This window comes from Lolium rigidum, chromosome 2, assembly GCF_022539505.1.
Source record: "Lolium rigidum isolate FL_2022 chromosome 2, APGP_CSIRO_Lrig_0.1, whole genome shotgun sequence".
Taxonomy (NCBI): Eukaryota; Viridiplantae; Streptophyta; class Magnoliopsida; order Poales; family Poaceae; genus Lolium; species Lolium rigidum.
In genome coordinates, this window is record NC_061509.1 from 282,550,072 (window position 1) to 282,568,800 (window position 18,729).

General features: G+C 46.2%; 4 protein-coding genes across 4 annotated transcripts; 3 read left to right on the plus strand and 1 right to left on the minus strand.

Moving 5' to 3' along the window:
• The first annotated feature begins 7,096 nt into the window (after positions 1-7,096).
• LOC124688955 (glutathionyl-hydroquinone reductase YqjG-like) lies at positions 7,097-8,504 on the plus strand. Its single transcript, XM_047222572.1, has one exon. It carries the CDS (start codon positions 7,133-7,135, stop codon positions 8,309-8,311), a length of 1,179 nt encoding a protein of 392 aa, XP_047078528.1. The 5' UTR covers positions 7,097-7,132; the 3' UTR covers positions 8,312-8,504.
• Positions 8,401-10,647, minus strand: LOC124688956 (nicotinamide/nicotinic acid mononucleotide adenylyltransferase-like). Its single transcript, XM_047222573.1, has 10 exons — positions 10,423-10,647; positions 10,247-10,329; positions 10,003-10,088; positions 9,829-9,912; positions 9,632-9,716; positions 9,416-9,495; positions 9,169-9,270; positions 9,022-9,080; positions 8,792-8,911; positions 8,401-8,658 (listed from the first exon to the last, which is right to left on the minus strand). Exons 1-9 carry the CDS (start codon positions 10,482-10,484, stop codon positions 8,797-8,799), a joined length of 756 nt encoding a protein of 251 aa, XP_047078529.1. The 5' UTR covers positions 10,485-10,647; the 3' UTR covers positions 8,401-8,658; positions 8,792-8,796.
• A 226-nt stretch (positions 10,648-10,873) lies between these two features.
• On the plus strand, positions 10,874-12,387 carry LOC124688957 (60S ribosomal protein L37-2-like). The gene is made up of 4 exons (XM_047222574.1): positions 10,874-10,926; positions 11,030-11,165; positions 11,898-11,999; positions 12,138-12,387. Exons 1-4 carry the CDS (start codon positions 10,924-10,926, stop codon positions 12,185-12,187), a joined length of 291 nt encoding a protein of 96 aa, XP_047078530.1. The 5' UTR covers positions 10,874-10,923; the 3' UTR covers positions 12,188-12,387.
• A 3,536-nt stretch (positions 12,388-15,923) lies between these two features.
• LOC124689105 lies at positions 15,924-16,751 on the plus strand. Its single transcript, XM_047222699.1, has one exon. The coding sequence runs from the start codon at positions 15,924-15,926 to the stop codon at positions 16,749-16,751; it is 828 nt and encodes a 275-aa protein (XP_047078655.1).
• Positions 16,752-18,729: the final 1,978 nt, after the last annotated feature.

The following is an 18,729-nucleotide window of genomic DNA, read 5'->3' on the forward strand; positions in this document are numbered from 1 at the left end:
TATGTATCTAGACATATTTTATAAATAGACATATTCAAATCTGTGATAAGAATTATGAACGAAGAAGTAGCAAATAGCATGAGGATATAAATTATCCGAATGTTTTAAACCGGATAATTCGATTTTTTTAAACGAAAGCCAAGGCCATTCTTTCACGGAGTTTGTTGAGATACCGAGGTCATTTGGTAAACATGTGTCAGACCCTTATGAGCAATAAATTAATGGTAAATGTATTTAGTTTATATTTATATTATCTTGTGAATGTTTAGGAGTTAGCTTATGTCTCTATTTACTTAACTAATTAACTAATTGACTCTTGCATGGCTGCGAGGTTAAATACTTATCAAGTTTTGCTAGAACTATAATTATGTACCCATGAAGGTGTCTATTCGACTATTTTTCTTTTCGATCTAAGTCCGCCTCGTCTCTGATTCGAATCCGTGGTGCGATATATTCACATCTGAATCTGTACCCAGCTAAATATCTGGTTCAATCCGAGTTTAAGAAAAATATGGCAAATGATATGATATGAGTAAAATCCGATCCATTTACACCTGTAATTGTCGGGAGCACCAGCGGAGCCAGTGGTGGACTACGGGTTAAACTTGGAGAATTAGTGGGAGAAATTGAAAAAAAAAGGTTAATATTTCATTTCCGGGAAGAGTGTGGATTAACATCTTAAGAGGCGAGGATGAAGGAGATCGATCCAAACGGCATGTGGCAATACTCATACCAAACAAACCAAAGCATGCATGATGTTACTGCTGATGGACATCGTCGATCTTCGTCAGAAAACTACCCAACATGAGCACAAATCAAAGGGAGAGAAAACAAAAGAATACATCCTAGCATAACTGGAATCTGACGCAAATGTAGCACACAAGTAATGCAACCAAGTGAAAACAAACTTACTTATCACAAACCTAGATGAGCAAAGGCAGGTGATGCTCACTTCCTCCGATCACATCTACAGGCTCCAGACCCAGCCGCAGGCTACCGGAGGCAGAATACGGCAAGTCGGTCTTCAGTTTTGTTAGTCTGCTGTCTTTGCCTCTCTACTCGATCTAGGGCCATCTCTGCATGCACCCTAATTTAAACACTTCTAAACATTCAGTCATGTGCAGCCACTTGCTCATGGTAGCTGTCCTTGCGTGAAGCTGGTGGATACGTAATTAACCCTTAAACCTTTCTGCCATCTCCGATCCCTGCAGGCGGCACAAGTAGGCTTCGAAACTAATTAATTAAAACGAACTCCAAAATATTCCTGACCAGCCAGTTGCTCGTTTAGTACTAGCTTTCATCCTGCGACTTCTATAAATGGGTTCTTTTCCTGGCCACCACGGCTTTACGCCGTACCATACTCTCTAGCACAAGTGTGTACTTGTTGCTAATAGTCAACAATGCACGTATTGCAAAGGTTTGCTAATACATCTTCTATCATCATCATGTCGATCCATGCGCCTGGTGGATGTGCAGCTGGTGTTCATCTTCTGCAAGGGGTCTTAAGAGCAAGAAAGATCGTTATCCGTTTGGATCATGTGACCTAAGTGGGATCCACAACTTATCTATCTCGGCGCTGGACCCACACCTTGTCCACTTAGCGTGAGATCCACCTAATATCTACCTCGCCGACGGGTCCCACAACTAGTCCAGCTCAGCTTAGTACAATACAGGAGCCCGAACCCTCTGCGTGCACGTGCCCGCCCACCACCCCCATTGTCTCCCCTTATTCATCTTCTTCTTCGACGACGAAGCATTGCGACGCCAGCTAGGAAGCGAGAGATATCGAGCTCCTGTTCATCTTCTCGCCCCCCCATGGCCGAGGTATGGCGCGGTGCCGATGACCATATGGCCTGACTGCCCATGCATCATGCCCCTAAAGTGCTTGGTCACAATGTTGGAGAAGAATGTCAACAATGGACACGAATTTGAGAAATGCGAGAGCAAGTCAGAGACGGGGAAGGTTAGATTTGAGTTCTTCATCAGCCCTTTTCTCTCATTTCTCCCAATTTATTTTTTCTTCGGATTTGGTATTTAGGGTTCATCTTTTTGATTTCAATATCTGTAGAAATGCATCCATTTTTGAGCCGTTGGATGAGTACATTGAGAGGATTCAAGTGGAGGGTGCGGTTCATTTGAAGGGGCACATTCGGGGAGCTTAATTTACTGTTGGTGGTGGAGAAATTGGGGTCTGACATTGTTGCTGTGGTGGAGGATGCTGAAGTGAAGGAAGAATTAAAGAAGGTCAACAGGCACTTTAGGCAAATTATCCAACTCAAGAAGCAGCTGCAGTTTTTTATGTTCGTGTAATTGCTCTCGGTTTCGTCTGTGTTCTAATCATTAGTCGTTACACATTGTAAGTTTTGAAAAGCTTTGCAACCCTAATGACATGGATGATTTGTTGCTGGACTTACCCCTGAACACAAGGCGCAACACGTTTTTGGCCAAATTTTATCCGTTTTGTTTCGTTTCTTCAATTCGTCAGCTAAAACATAGTGCAATGCATGGTTTAGTGGGTAAGTAAAAAAAGGTTGTTGTTGGCCCTGGCACTACGAAGAGTGTTAGAATAGGCCATGCCTAAATAGACATGACAGTTATAAAAAGGTCCAATAAAAAATCAAGCTCGCGTTAGTTGGTGCACTTGTTGAGCTTCAACTTAAAAAAAATGTGCACACGGTGGACACCACATCAATGACAAGATTTTTGAGCTTGTTTATTTGCTTGTCTAAAAAAAATCGGTTAATAAATTAATACTTTACCTTATTTCACTATTTTTGAGCTTGTTTATTATATGTGATGCACATTTTGGATTGTCAGGTTCGCCCCGAAAGGCCTTAGGGGAGTCTCCTGACGATGTAATATTTTTGAAATTTATCAAGACCGTGTATGTGTGAAATAAATAAAGTAATAATAATATTTAAAAAATTACAAATATTTCTATCTAGACTGACACATGATGATATGAAACTTAGTCACAACACTATACTTATGCATCTTACAAGTTACAAGTGTCACATACTTCCTTTTTGAAACGTGCCATTTCAGGTTGAGGATGAGAACGATTGGATGTTATCCCACCGACGCCACTGAGTGAATTCATTTCATGCTCCAATTCTATCACCCTCTTTTATGGAGTATCACTAGAGCTCCAATCTGAGGGCAAGTTTGGCCCGGGCTTCAAGGATCTAGTTCCCACTCTATCCCAGCCAAGCCAGCGATTATCTTTCTTTTCTTCTTGATAATGGTACAAGAGCGTTGCTAGCGTGCAGGCCATCAAGACTTTGAAGATACTCCGACAAGAGAGTAAGTTCACGTTGTGATTTCGGTGATCCATCGGTAGTTCCTGGTGCCTTCTATGCCTATACCCACCAAACTCATATCCCAAGTGTGCAAAGACACACAAAATAATGCATAAACTTAGAGTGCATAATTCCAATGTAGACAAGTAAGATGTGAAATTCAGGGAAGCCTTGCTCCTTATAGTCACTTGAGTGGTAGACAGTGACATGAAGTCATAAGTCCTTTTGTAGCTCAATAGATAAGAAGCCTTTGGTTATGCCCTTGGTCCTTTGGGTCGGTAAGCAGCTACACAAGCTTTATATATAAGTTCTTCAAACTATGAATCTTCTCATGTCGTCATTTCGGTTTGGAGAAAGCAAAAGAATGGAGGAGTGAGCTAGTCTAATAGAAGGGTTCGAACACATAAACATCGGAGAAGTGAACTAGTCTAATAAAGTCTGAAAAGAGCTTAAAACACCTAGAAATCACTAATAAAGCTGGCGACTCTCTGATCGCGTCAATCACCAACAAGAAAGCACAGTGGCGTCACTATGGAAACTTCTAAAACGAGGGCTCCAAATCTGAATTATCTCGCTTGACTCGGTTTACAACGCTGCTAAATAGTTTAAAATATAATGTTCAAATAATCTCAAGTTTGAAGCACAGCTGAACAAAAAATCGAAATCTATTTTTCAAAAGGTGTAAAAATTATAAAACCCAGCCGCAAAAGAAAACAAATGCTGATTTCTTGGGCTTCTTGCTGGGTAAAATTCGGCATACTGGGCTGAGTTGCTATATCAGTTGGACTTTTCTTATCCATCATGCCAACTCGGATTTGAGGAGTCTAGGCCCTCCTCCTCCACTCCTCTGCCAGAGCTCGCCGTCTCCGGCCAGGCCATGTGGTCTCCACCGCCTCCACTGCTCCCCCTCTAGCTTCGGCGATCGACGCTACCTCTCTTTCCCCCTTGTATATTATACAAGCGAAACCCAGAATACCAAACAAACCCTCAACAACACAGAGACTCGAAACTCTAGTGCGAGTCCTCCAATCCGGCCTTCAAGATATTCTCTGTCTCTGATTTCACCATGGACCAGTTGGCAACACAGAACAGAGCTTCACGACGCTCCCTCCAGAACAAAACGGCCGGAATAAAAGTATGGATGTGCACGACCGAATACCTCCTGATCCAGCGAACTCTAGGCATAAGGTATACTGTTACATTCGCCGACGGAGCCTTTCGGAACTCAACATCCAGCCAAATCCAGAAGGACATGTATAAGGTAGATCTTCGTCTTGGCGCGAGAACGATCCTAGGACCACCACCTTTATTAATGCCGAGATGGGCAGCCCCCACGCCAGCCGCTGGTAACCTACAAGCCTCCGTGTTATAAAAGCGGCAAGCAAATAACGAAGAACGAAACAAGAACACACGCAGGGGACACAAGATTTAACGTGGAAAACCCCTTCCAACAAAGAAGGGGAAAAAACCACGGGCGCCAGCCAGCAAAACTTCACTATATCGGGAGGTGTTTACAAACGCCGTGGGTTATCTTATAATCTGATGATCCCTAGCCGGCGGCTTACAAGATGTATATATAGGCGGTGCCAACGATCCGTACCGGGCCTCGCTCCGCCTGTCAGAAGTTAGCCTCCCTTTAGTATATGAATTTGGATCACAATGCAACAGAGAGGCTGTAGTGCAATCTAGAGGGCACACGATCGACAACGATGAGCCACCTAAGAGGAGTAGTATCAACTCACCAGTAGCAGGAGGGCCTTCATGGCCAACAGAGAGGCTGTAGTGCAATCTAGAGGGCACACGATCGACAACGCTTCGGCCCAAGCCTCCGGCGACGGGCCTCGCTCCGCTCGTCAGAAGTTAGCCTCCCTTTAGTATATGAATTTGGATCACAATACAACACTCCGCACCAAACCCTACTAGCGGCGAGGCCACACAACGGGAAAGGAGACGTCAGAGAAGGCTCGATCCCCCACCGGAACCGGCCCAACCGCGCAGCGAAGAGGATCGGAGAGGCAGCATGGGGGACACCCAGATCGAGATCTAGGGAATCCACCACCACCATCCGCCAGCCCTGCACCTTCACCTCCAGTCATGGCACCGCCGGGAGAGGATCTGCGCCACCACCCCGACCAGGGGCGCCGCCTTGGGCGCTGCTAGACGACGAGCTGGCCAAAACCGCCCCAGCGGCCATCCCCGGCGACCGCCACCCCCAAACCACCTTTGGCCCCTGGGCCCACCGCCGCGGCGGCGGCAACGGCGGCGAGAGGAGCAGGAGCGGCGAGGGCTCTAGCGGCGGCGCGATGGGGACGCCCCCAGTGTCGCCCTAGGGTGCGACACACCGGGGTACGGGGGTCCTTCCTTCGATTTATTTACATGCATATCAACTTCTTCATGAAACTTAGTCACGACCCTAAATTTATGCATCTTACAAGTTACTAGTGTAACACACTTCCTTTTGAAACGTGCGATTTCAGGTTGAGGATGAGAACCATAGGATGTTATCCCACCGACGCCACTGAGTGAATTCATTTCCTGCTCCAACTGTACCACTCTCTTTTATCGATCATCACTGCGAGCTCCAATCCATGTTTGGTCCGAGCCTCCAGTCCCTATTCTATTCCAGCCAAGTCAGCAACTATCTCTCTTTGCATCCTGATAATGGCACAAGAGCGTAACTAGCATGCAGGCCATCAAGGAGTCAGGGCTTCGCTGATGGTTCAGGAAGGAAAAAAGTGCACATTGTGATTTCGGTGATCCATCGGTAGTTCCTGGTGCATTCTATGCCCTACCTATCAAACTCAAATCCCTACTGTGCAAAGACACACAAAATAATCCATGAACTTAGAGTGCATAATTCCAACGTAGACAAGTAAGATGTGAAATTCAGGAAAGCCTTGCTCCTTATAGTTACTTGGGTGGTAGACAGTGACATGAAGTCACTGGTCCTTTTATAGCTCAATAGATAAGAATCATTTGGTTATGGCCTTGGTCCTTTGGGTAGGTAAACGGCTACACGAGCTTTATAAGTTCTTCAAATGATGAATCTTCTCATGTTGTCATTTCGGTTTGGAGAAAACAAAATAATGGAGGAGTGAGCTACTCTAATAGAAGGTGCGAACACAGAAACATTGGAGAAGTGAGCTAGTCTAATAAAGTCAGTGAAAAGAGCTTACAACGGTAGAGATCACTAAAGCTGGCAATTTTTGGTATCCAGAATCCTTACTAAATAATCTCACCTCTTCGTACTTCGAGCTTGAGGCGGGTACACTCCTAGTGTTCTAGTTGTTCTAGTTGTCTATGACTGTGTAAAAAGTATGTAAACCATAGTACTATGTAAACCATAGTGACTCGGTCCATGCATGAGTTCTGCCGTTTCAATGTGACCAGCAATTGCACGGACTCTTCTGATCGCGCCAATCACCAACAAGAAAGCACAGTGGCATCGCTATGAAAACTTGTAAAACAAAGGGCTCGGAATCTGGAACTCTCTCTCGCTTGACTCGGTTTAAAACGCTGCTAAACAGTTTAAAATGTAATGTTCAAATAATCTCAAGTTTTTTTTGCGGGAGCAAATAATCTCGAGTTTGAAACACAGTTCTTTTTTAGCATCAAGTTTGAAACACAGCTGAACATAAAAACGAGTAAAACCCAAGAGCAAAAGAAAAAAAAGAAAAAATGCTGATTCTTGGGCTTCTTGCTGGGTAAAATCCAGCGTACTGGGCCTGAGCTGATATCAGTTGGACTTTTCTTATCCATGACCATCATGCCAACTCGGACTTGGGGAGTCCTCCTCCACTCCTCTGCCAGAGCTCGCCGTCTCCGGCCAGACCATGTGGTCCCCGCCGCCTCCGCCGCTCCCCCTCCAGCTCCGGCGACCGACGCTACCTCTCTTGCCCCAAGGCCGCCGTCGCCTCAACCGCATCGCGGCCTCGCAGGAGGACCCGCTGACCGCCCTGTCCCGCGTCCTGTGGGGCCGCGCGCTGCCGCCGTCGCAGCTCGTCCTCGCCGTCCGGCACGGCTGGACCGCCGCGTGGCGCCTCCTCATGCGCCAGCTCGCGCCCTCCGACCCGGCCACGGGCGCCTTCACCCGCACCCCGTCCCGCTTCCCCGCCGTCGCGGCCGCCCCGGCCCCCGGCGCGCGCCTCCACCTCTACGTCGGCCTGCCCTGCCCCTGGGCCCACCGCGCGCTCCTCGTCCGCGCGCTCCTCGGCCTCGCGCCGCGCCTCCCGCTCTCCGTCGCCGTCCCGGGCGACGACGGCGCGTGGTCCTTCACCCGCGCCAGCCCCGACGCGCTCTACGGCAAGCGCAGGCTCCGGGACGTGTACGCCGCCCGGCGCGGCGGGTTCGAGGGCCGGGCGTCCGTGCCCATGCTCTGGGACGCCGACCGCCGCGACGTCGTCTGCAACGAGAGCATCGAGATCGCCAAGTTCCTCTGCACCCTCGCCGACGCCGACGCCCCCGACCTCTGGCCGCCGGAGCTCCGGCAGGAGATCGACCGCTGGTACGGCGTCATCTACCCGAGCGTCAACAACGGCGTCTACCGCTGCGGGTTCGCGCAGAGCCAGGCGGCCTACGACGCCGCCGCCAGCGAGCTCTTCGCCGCGCTGGACATGCTCGAGGACCACCTGTCCAAGTCCCGGTACCTCTGCGCCGCCGGCAGCGGCATCACGCTGGCCGACGTGTGCCTCTTCACGACGCTGATCCGGTTCGACCTGGTGTACAACCCGCTGTTCCGGTGCAGCAGGAGGAAGCTGGTGGAGTACCCCAGCCTGCACGCCTACACCCGGGACATCTACCAGATGCCCGGCGTCGCCGAGACCTGCGACATGGCCGCCATTGCTGACGGCTACTTCGGGACGCTCTTCCCACTCAACCCTGGCGGGATCCAGCCTATCGTGCCGGCGAGCTGCGACCGGGAGGCGCTCATGAAACCTCATGGCAGGGAGGCATTGCTTTCTCCTGCTCCTCCTGGTAGGCAGCAGCAAGGAGCAACCGCTAGTGTTGGCTAGGATTATCCCCAGTTTACAGAGCTTCCTAGGGTAGCTGAATTCTGCAGCACATCAAAATACTTAATTACTGAATGATGACTGCGTGTATAGAGGATGAAACTGATATTTTCATGTCATATAAATGATTTAGCAATATCTTCTGTTAGCGTTACTCGACACATTGACAACATAAGGAAGATTTGAGAACCTTTTACATCGCATCCATTCATGATGCTACCGAGCAGCCAGACCCCTTTATTTCTTATAAGGGTGGTATCTCATCGTCTTCGGTACTCCGATTATATCAAAATATTGATACTCACAGCGGCGCGGCACCATGACCGCTAATCGTTTGAAAAGGCTTCCAACTGCATAGTTGTAAAAAGGAGTTTTAGAACCAAGGATTTGGATTGTGGGGACAGTGTATGCAATAAGAGTTCACAGATAATAGCGTGGATATGAAAAAATACTGAAAGACGGCTGGGTAGAGGCAAATATCACCATTGTCATGATCTGGTATCAGTCTCTTCAATTTCCATGTACAGTTTGTGCTCCCTAATGTACTCGATTACTTCGTCACAAGTGAGGTACTTTATCGAGAGACATCTTCTTATACATTCTCTGCAATTTGATAAAATAAAAGGAATCAACATCATGGCATCAAATAAAGGGAAATCTGAAGGTGGTAATAGCATCTTACTACACAGAAACCAAAGTAGGTAAAATGATACCTTACTCTGGATGAACTGATCTGATTTGGCACAATCTCATCAACCGAAATGATGTTATCCTATAAACATATACATAGGCACACATTATGCATAAGTAAATTGTCATACGTAGTCAGAATATTAAGATCCTCAGGCTAGAAGTTTCACTCTGCATTCTTCCAGTGTCTCGCTTTTGGATATTAGCCCTTGAACATCGTTTCCTTCTCTGCGTATACAAACGACACCAAAGTCTTTGCATATGGCCCTGACCTGGAGACACAAGGACGAGTGTCAAAATTAATTTTCTGATAATATAAAATCAAACAAAAACTATATAGGGCACCATGATTTCAAATAAGGGGCGCATATGTTCTCTTCTCGAATTGTTGATGCCAAACAATGTTGTATTTCATACCTGATCTGGAATCCAAACTCCTGGGGTGCTGAAAGACTCAAGCAGGTCAGAACCACATAAGAGCATTACCTTGAGACTACCTGCAACAAAATATATGTCGTAGACAACTGATACAAATACAGGGTAAATGCACCGATGGACTGCATTTGAAATTGTCCAACAGTGTGAGAGAGGGCATTACTGTGCTGCAACAGGCACATCTCTCGCCATATATACCTTGATCAGCTAAGCCATCCTTGCAAAGAGAGTTCTTAACCCTGGAGAGAACAGTCAAGGTGCGCTGATAACCTTTCTGCATTGCCTACATCAAGAACACACCAACGTGTCCATCAAACACCGCACTATCCAAATTTCAAATATCTGATGTTACAATGCAAAACCCAACGGCACACATATGAAAAAAATCTAGTTACCTCCCATGGATCAACCATCACGAAAGATGAGCTCCCGCACGCCAGTTCGCAAAGGCGGATCCGGTGAACAGCCGGTAAGAGGTCCTAACCAAGCCCCAAATTGCGAATTCAGTCAGGAAAACAGCGCGCGGCAGTATAAATCCGCGTATGTACTTATCCGATTCCACATGGTACCTTCTTCTTATACGCATCATTCACCGGGGACATGTACCCACCCAGCACGGAGTACCCCCGCTGCTGCAACTCATCCTTTGCCAGCTCTAAATGAACAAACATCGAAAAAAATGAGGAAGAGACGATCAAGAATTATGCTCCCATTCTCACTCAGGCTGTTCTTATGTACTATCACACAGGTGTTAAGTGTAATTTTTGTTTGATAGGTGTTAAACAGATTAGCTAACAAATGTTGAGGCCTTACCAAACATTCTTAGGTGCATGTAGGTGGGAGGGTTGAAGCTCCCGGTGGCCACCAGCACAACTCCACCTCGGCTTGCCCCACCCCTGCCATCCATCGTCGAGGAACAAATTGTAGATTAGGGTGGCTACGAATCGAGAAATGGGAGCAATCTAAGATCGGATTGTTTCTATTGGTACCGATTTGGATCCACGGAGAGCTTCTCCGTGGGGAGAGCCACTTCCACCACCTCCATGGCCATCCACCTCGAATCCTCAGCTGAGCAAGCACCTGGCACGAAATCCTGACCTCCCCGATCCAGTTCCTTCTATGGGGGTCGGCCCGCCGCCCGTCTCAGGTCCCGCCGCCGGCGAGACGGCGGCGAGGCGATCCGGCGTGCGGTACGGCGCAAGGCAGCAACTGCAGATTCTGCTCGAATGTTTTTTTTTCTCGATGGCTGCAGATTCTGGTTTTGAGCTTCAAGAATTGTGCAAATGGGCCGTGAAAGTGCTAAGGCCCATTAAAATAAGCGAAAGGCCCACGGGCACCATCTATCTAGCGGGCCGGGTCTACTAACCTTGGTAGGCCCGCTCTCCGCCCTATAAAGACTCCTCAGCGCGCCGCTAGGGTTCGGTGCGTTCTTCTTCTCCACTTCCTCGGCGGCGGCGGCGCAGGCGCAGCGGCGACAAGACCAAGGCGAAATGGTGAGCGAATCGCGGCAGCTCACGTCGGAATCTTCCTCGCTCTCCTCCTTGCCGATATCGGTGATCCTGACTCCTGTTGTTTTCTTGTGTTGCTGGCTCGCAGACGAAGGGTACGGGCAGCTTCGGTAAGCGCCGGAACAAGACCCACACGCTGTGCATCCGGTGCGGCCGCCGCAGCTTCCACCTGCAGAAGAGCACCTGCTCCTCGTGCGGCTACCCCGCGGCCCGCATCCGCAAGTGTAAGTTCGCCAGATCCTCTTTCGTTGCTTCGTATGCTCGTCCACCCTAGTTGCTTTAGATAGAACTAGCTCTGATGTTTGATTCTTGTGTCGACACTGGCTGTGCGAGACCGTGTTTGCTTAGCTTTAGAAGTTGCTGTGATTCAACATGCGCGCTTATCCTGTTGGGTCCCATAGCTGTTATCTTGAATCTTATGCTAGGTCTCTAGCTCATGCAAGAAAGCCGTGGCACGGCGTGCTACGATCACTAACTGGACCTTTTGCGATTAGCTCCTGTTTTGTGTCATTGGTGAATTACGTTTAGATAGTCAGTATTATTCAGAATTAGTTAAAGAACGTCACTGGACCAGCTATAATATGTAACTGTATTTTTCCATACTTTCCTGAAGTTACAATATGGTTGGTTAATTAGTTGTGCTGTGGCACCAGCCCCTTTATTGTTCATTAATTGTGTTGTATGTTGATCCTGTTCTGGGATTGCACACATTTGTAGCCAGCTTTACCTGCCTAAGTTTGATTCAGTACTTGGTACTTGGGTGATTGTCATAGTTGCTTCTGGCATACTTTTGTATGTTTCAAACCCAGCTCACATTTTGCTATTTACAAGATTTAGTGTTTAGGTTCTGTTTCATCTGGTAACAGTTCTCACAGCCATAGTTTGTTTTTAAGTGTTCAAGTCATACTTAACCTGGTAGCAAATTCTCACAACCTCTATTTGTTGCTGAATAACAGACAACTGGAGTGTGAAGGCCATCAGGAGGAAGACCACCGGCACCGGGAGGATGAGGTACATGCGCCATGTGCCCAGGAGGTTCAAGAGCAACTTCAGAGAGGGTATGCTACTTTTCCCCTTCGTATTCTGTCTTGTTAGTATGCAGTTCAATTCACCCATTATGTGCTATGTCCTGTTCAAAAAAATAAAATTATGTGCTATGTTTTGCTAATCTGCAACCATGTGAATGTGATCTACAGGAACTGAGGCCGCACCAAGGAGCAAGGGAGCTTCGTCCAGCGGCAACTAGGAGCGCAGTGTCCACTTGTTAGGCGAATCGTGGTCCTGATAATCAAAGTTAGCTGTTTTGCTGCTTTTCTTTTGTACTGGAGAATTCTATGGTTATGTGTCCAGAGGCAGACGATGTCACCTGGTTTCATGTTATTTGCACTATTCTCGTGGACGTTAATCCTTCAGTTTTGGATGTTGAATTTCTCGGTCTTCTGTGTTGAATCTGTTGATCAGCATGCTATTAGCGAATACCTTGTTATGTTGTTTGAATATGCGGAACTTTGTTCTTAGAGGCGTTGCATGTTGTTTGATTGCAGGTCTGTATTGATTCATTCCTTGTGCTTTAGGATTTGCAGTATTTTTTTTTTGAACAGGATATGCAGTATTGAGTGTTCCATCAATATCTGATAATATGGAAATACCCAGTGATATTGCTGTCTGATATCTTGAAAATTCAAAGAGGTTTAAGAACCATTGTAAAGGGCGAAACATCTGTCATGTCTGAACAGAACTATTATGTTTCTTGTCTAGGCTTTTGAATCCCGGAACGTATATGGAACTTATTGAAATTAGAGCTTTCTTGGTTCATGGAATTTTTTTTACGTTTGCAAAGTTAAGACCATCTAGAATATTTCGAGCAGAAGCTATTCGATTCAATGGGAAGTTAATTTTATGAGAGCTTAGGATAGTTAAAATTGAGATGAAATAATTTTCTTATTTTTTTGTCAAAATTAGAAATGGCGTTGAACGGATGTTTTGTTGATTGGCTTGTTACCTTATGTGAAGCTCTTTGAAATGGAAAAATTATTTGGCTACATTGGAATGAAAGAAGCTCTTTTGAATATTTTTGAAAAACTTGTTTGTGCAGATTTTGGGACAAAAAGACCATGTGTGAGTCGTGTGACCTAAACAAAAATGTGAAATTGCAATTCCCTATTTCTGTGAATAGTACCTCGCCAACCATTAGTCATTTAAATTAAATATTTTGTCATTTTCATGTAGATCGTTTTTTCGTCAGACTTGCACAAGTAAGTATCAATATAATATGTACATGAAAAAATTTATATCATTTTTTTAAAAACTAATAAGTAGATTTTTTCTAGTTTTTTAAAAACCGGGTGCACACCCGGTGCCCGTCCATGTACTGGGAAATACCTGGTTACACCCTGGTGTACATGTACCCTATATTGAAAGATCCAATAAATGCTACTCCCTCTGGTTTATATTAATTGACTCTATATGGATGTATCTAGACACATTTTAGTTTAGATACATCCATATTGAAGTCAATTAATTGGATCGGAGGGAGTATTTTAAAGTTTTGATTTTTTTTTTGAAAAGTGCACGTTTTATTTGTGCAGATTTTGGGACAATAAGACGACCACATGTGATCTATACAAAAATGCGAAACTGCAAATCCCTATTTCTGTGAATTGTACCTCACCAACTATTATATCAATATTTTGACATTTTCGTGTAGGCCAGATATAATCGTTTTTTTCGCAGACTTACACAATAAGTATCAACATAATATGTACATGAAAAATTTTATTCAATTTTTTAAGAACTTTTAAGTAGGTTTTTCCGGCTTTAAGAAAACCGGGTGCACATGCACCCCGGTGCACATCCTTCCCGTCCCCTATATACCCCGCAAAAGTCTTGGAAAAATAGATTTCACGAAGTTATGTTAGATTTATCTAAATTTTTATGGGATACGATAAAGAATAAGCAAGTTTTCTTAGGTTTGTTCATGTGATTTCGTGTATGTGGTATCGGTATATGATAAAGAAAAAGATATGTCAATAGCCACGTTGGACTAGAGAAGATTAAAGAGATTCTCTGCCCCACGTTAGAGAAACACTTCTCCTCGGCGGCGGCGGTTTTGCTCCACGCTTTTTTGGAGTTCATCCTTTGGTTGGCAGGCAATCGCGTCAGCGACACATCCGCTTCAAGCCAGTGGTGCCCTTCTTAGGAGCCTTTGGCGCATCCACGACCACGACAGGGGCGGAAACTGACGCTGACACTGGTGACTCCGTTGGATGAACAGAGGCGCCTATTATCACGTACCTCCACCCCCATCGATCTATTCCATGAAGATGAAGTTGCTGGCTGACCTTCGGTTGTTGTTGACTTGCTGTTATTAGGATTAGTTGCACCATTAGGGCACCTAACAGAGGGATTAGGGAAAGAACTTAGTACTTGGAGGATCCCCGTTCCTACTCGATGCAGGCATGGTGTAGCCCATGTTGATGAAAGTGTTTAGGGACGTCGTCAGCACTACCCTCTTGGTGGTCGGTGGTGGTCATCTGTTTTCTGATCCCTACAACACCCTTTTAGGATCGGAGTATTGGGTCTTACCTCGTACCGCCGCATGTGTATCCCCTAGTGGACACGGAGTTACGGATGTCTGCATGGGTACATGTGAAAATAGTTAGTTTTGAATAGAAGAGTATCAAATTCATGGAGAGCAGAATTGCTATGGTTTTAATGTATTTTGCTACCTTTGTTTGTTTTGTACCCTCAAATTATGTTTGGTCCAAAGGAAGAGTGCGTAGAGTGATTGGTTGTATGTGTCGACAAAATAATAATAATTAAAAGAAAGCGAAAGCGAGCTAAGCGGGCTATGATTAAGTATTTGAAACTACGCTAAGGGTAAAGACTTATCATGGAGTTGTGTATTCACCACTAGCATAGTTGTAAAACATGATTAGGATTTACAATGTTCTTGTATTATGTATACACGTACATAGTCAAATAAAGGTGCACCACATGTGCACTGCATTATGCACCCCACGCAAATACCACCGGTCCTCCTATATTAGGATGTCGCGCGTAGTTCACCGCTGATTATAGGTCACCCCATGGTTACGGTTTTAGCTCTAGGATCTTCGTTATTCCTTCATTGACAGTAGTCGATGGGACATGATGGATTTCTCTCACTTTCACCCCAAACCACAAACTACCTACACTAATGATTTCATTCAACGCCCGCAAGGGGCAAACTATTGTGTGGTTGAGTGCACACAATATCGTTGAAGAAAACAACTACATACATGTTACAAATGAATAAATCACAATCTATATTTCAGTTCATGATATATAGGTAGGGTTCCTCCATCTCCCCAATAATAAATAGAACTATTCACACATGGAGTTAAACATCATCATCATGATTATATATGAATAGAGTACAAGGGATCAAACAAGTACATGTGTAAAGTCACACTAAGGTTTGCGATTACAATGAGATGAAAGCGAGTAGTGATGATGATGATGATGATGATGATGATTCCCTCCGCGAGTTTTCACTCCAGATCTCTTCCGGGGGTGAGGTTTCTCTATTCCTTGGTGGCTTTGTAACTCTAATCTCTAATCTCTTGCACGGGGTGAAAGAGTTTGACGAGTCTTACCATGCTCCCCTTAACGTAGTTAAGCCAGATCTAAGCCGGAAGATCAAAAATAGAAATTACCCAATAGGAAGATACACCAAAAAGATTGGAAAATATTATCGCCGTCGTTCTTCCAGCACACCTTCCAAATTGAATCATAGCGGAAAACGCGCGAAATTAAAACGCGGCAGCGCTGTAGCCTGCGAGGCATCCTAAACTTGGACGCGTCTTCTCCACCTCTCCCTTAAATTTAGCCTCCTCTCCGATCGACTCCGACCGACCTCGCTCAACGTACTCAACCCCAGCTACCTTCTCGTTGCTTCATTCCTCCTTAATCCGTCTCACCGACTCGCCTTCGGCGTCGAGATGTCGGCGATCGTCGCGCACGACGACGACGAGGACGACTGGCCGGCGCCTCCGCCGCCGGCCCCGCTCCACCTGCTGGAGGTCACCGTCATCTCCGCGCAGGACCTGCACCGCAAGAAGCTCGGCCGCCGCGTGCGCGCGTACGCCGTGGCGTGGACCGACGGCACGGCGCGCAAGCTGCGCACGGACGTGGACCTCGCCGGCGGCGCCGACCCGACGTGGAACGACCGGTTCCTCTTCCGCGTCGACGCCGAGTTCCTGCGCTCCGAGACGGCCGCCGTCGCCGTGGAGGTGCGCGCGGCCGGCGGCGTGCTCGGCCGCGACGCCGTCCTCGGCCGCACGCGCATCGTCGTGAGCACCTTCGTGCGCCCGTCCCGGTCCGCCGTGGCCCCCTCGGGCAGGCAGGTGGCGGCGCTGCAGCTGCGGCGCCCGCGGTCGCTGCGGCCCCAGGGCATGGTGAACGTGGCGGTGGCGCTGCTGGGCGCCGCCCAGGCGCGCGCCGTGGCGCCCACCTACTGCGCGCTGGGCTCTACGGACGCGTTCGCCGTGAAGGACCTCGTGGCGATGAGGCCGGCGCCAGCGCTCTGCGCGATCACGGAGGACGCGGAGGATCTGGACTACGGGCGCCGCCGGCTGAAGCCCGTGGTGGAGTACTCCGGACCGCTGGACCCGAGGCGCGCAGCCGTGGAGCAGAGCAAGCTGGCCATGAAGCTCGAGAAGTGGAGGGCGGACCTGTCGCCGGACCGTGTGGACAAGGACGGCAACGGAGTGAAGCGGAGGTGGCGGCGCCGGACCTCATGCTTCGGCGGCGCGGAGTGGGAAAGGTAACTCGTGATCAATCGGGCCGGATCAGACGGCCGCATATGGCTGCATGGTTGCGCGTCATAACCACAGAGATTGCTTGCCAAATTAGTTTGTTTCTTGCATAGTGGACTCGTTTTGAAACCGTTTAATTTGTTTTAATTACCACTCCGTATTATATTATTTATTTATTCGTGTCAATAAGCTTCTGTAGCACGAAGGAGCCAGGAGAGAAAATTCACTAACAATCATTCTAGAACCTGAGCTAGTAAGCTATGCTTCGAGTCCAACTTGGCATCCACCGTTTAATCCAATATACTCCCCATTTTGTCAAATCTCAGATAAATTTCGTGAGACGGAGAAGTCCAACGGATGCGTTTGCTCCGTGGGACAAGATTCCGGCGCTACATATATTTTTCCAATTTTTAAGTTACGTCACATTACAAAAAACATGACACAGCATTCTTTTTTTCCTTATTATTCGTGTGTTTTTCAAATGTGTATTCGAGACACCGAGTCTTTTGTTTAACCTTCATGTATATCCTTCTCCGCCCATTTCTTTCTACCTCTCATTCGTCTTTTATGATTCCCCAACATCTTCCTTTTTTCCTATTATGTGATAGCTCACATGTTCGATGGGGGATAGGATGGTCTCAATCTCAACTCTATACTTGTGTACACCCACGCATGGGTGTGGGTGTTTCTATCACCGTTCATTTATTCCTCGAGATTCGTGCCCACCATGGTAGATAGAAAGATTCCTTTCTCTCTCCTCTTTTTATCCGAATCTTAAAGCACAATGAACGGTGACGAAAACACCCACACCCATGCGTGGGTGTACAAAATCCACTCTTGTAGTCCATATACCACAAAGCTTAGATGGTGTTCTTGCCTCAAGTTTTAATTCTTTGTGATGGTGGCACCTACTCTAATTCATCATTGTCGACGGAAGGGTTACCTGGAAGTACTGGAGGATGGAAAGGGTCTCTAAAATAATGTATTGGGGTGATTTGGTGTGTGTGTCTCCCCCAGTAATGTTCACCTGTGTGTTATTTTTCAAGTTGTTTTACATGTCATTACTAGGTGTATTTTTAATCATATGTTGATGCCTGTCAGAGTTCGTTTGCACGTAAATTTGGCAAAGATTTCTTGCTTTTGATATGCTCCTTTAGTTTTGACAATTTCATTGTTATTTGTGTGATGATCTTCGTACCTTGTGTCATAATTCGCAAGAGTGGGATGTAGTCATATGTGAGCAGGCAAACAAGGCGATTTCCTTGGCCCCAATACGAGGAGGGTCATACTATATGTGTAACTCTTATAATATTGTCTCTCATGGAGGAGAGGCTATAGACTATTTATCAAACACCATAAAGTTTACTGAACAATTGCACATGACAGATCAGTACAAATGTACCACATAAGAACAAACCAATTAGATCGGTGGTGGATGATTTAGTATGGCTGCTAGTATCCCTGATGTATGCCTTACAAACGTTCTATTGAATATTTCGCAAGACAAATGTCCATGTATACACCGCATGATACAGAGGCGCATTGGGGAAAGCATATAAAATAATTGATTTTTGGTGTGCAAAAGTAGTAGAACCCATAAAATAATCAATGATTACTAGAACATGATAATATTTCAACAACAAGTACAATTCTTAACATATTGTCAAGTTACTACTGAACATAGTGTAACTTGTAAGACACATTTTAAAATGATCCGGCCAAATTGCCAATTGTTAAAATTATACTCTACAAGTTCTAGTGTATTTGCTTACCTTACCATACACTACACACCTCTATTAAGAGATATTTTAGGCCGTATGATTTGGAATTTCTAATAATATTTTTTGTAAGAACATTTACATAACAATAGACATATCACATATGCACTATATAATTCATTTTTACAAATAAGAATCAAGGAGGCATGTGTTTCCCAATTTTTGTTTTCACATTTAAGATGGTTAAGATCTTGTTAAGGTCAATATCACAA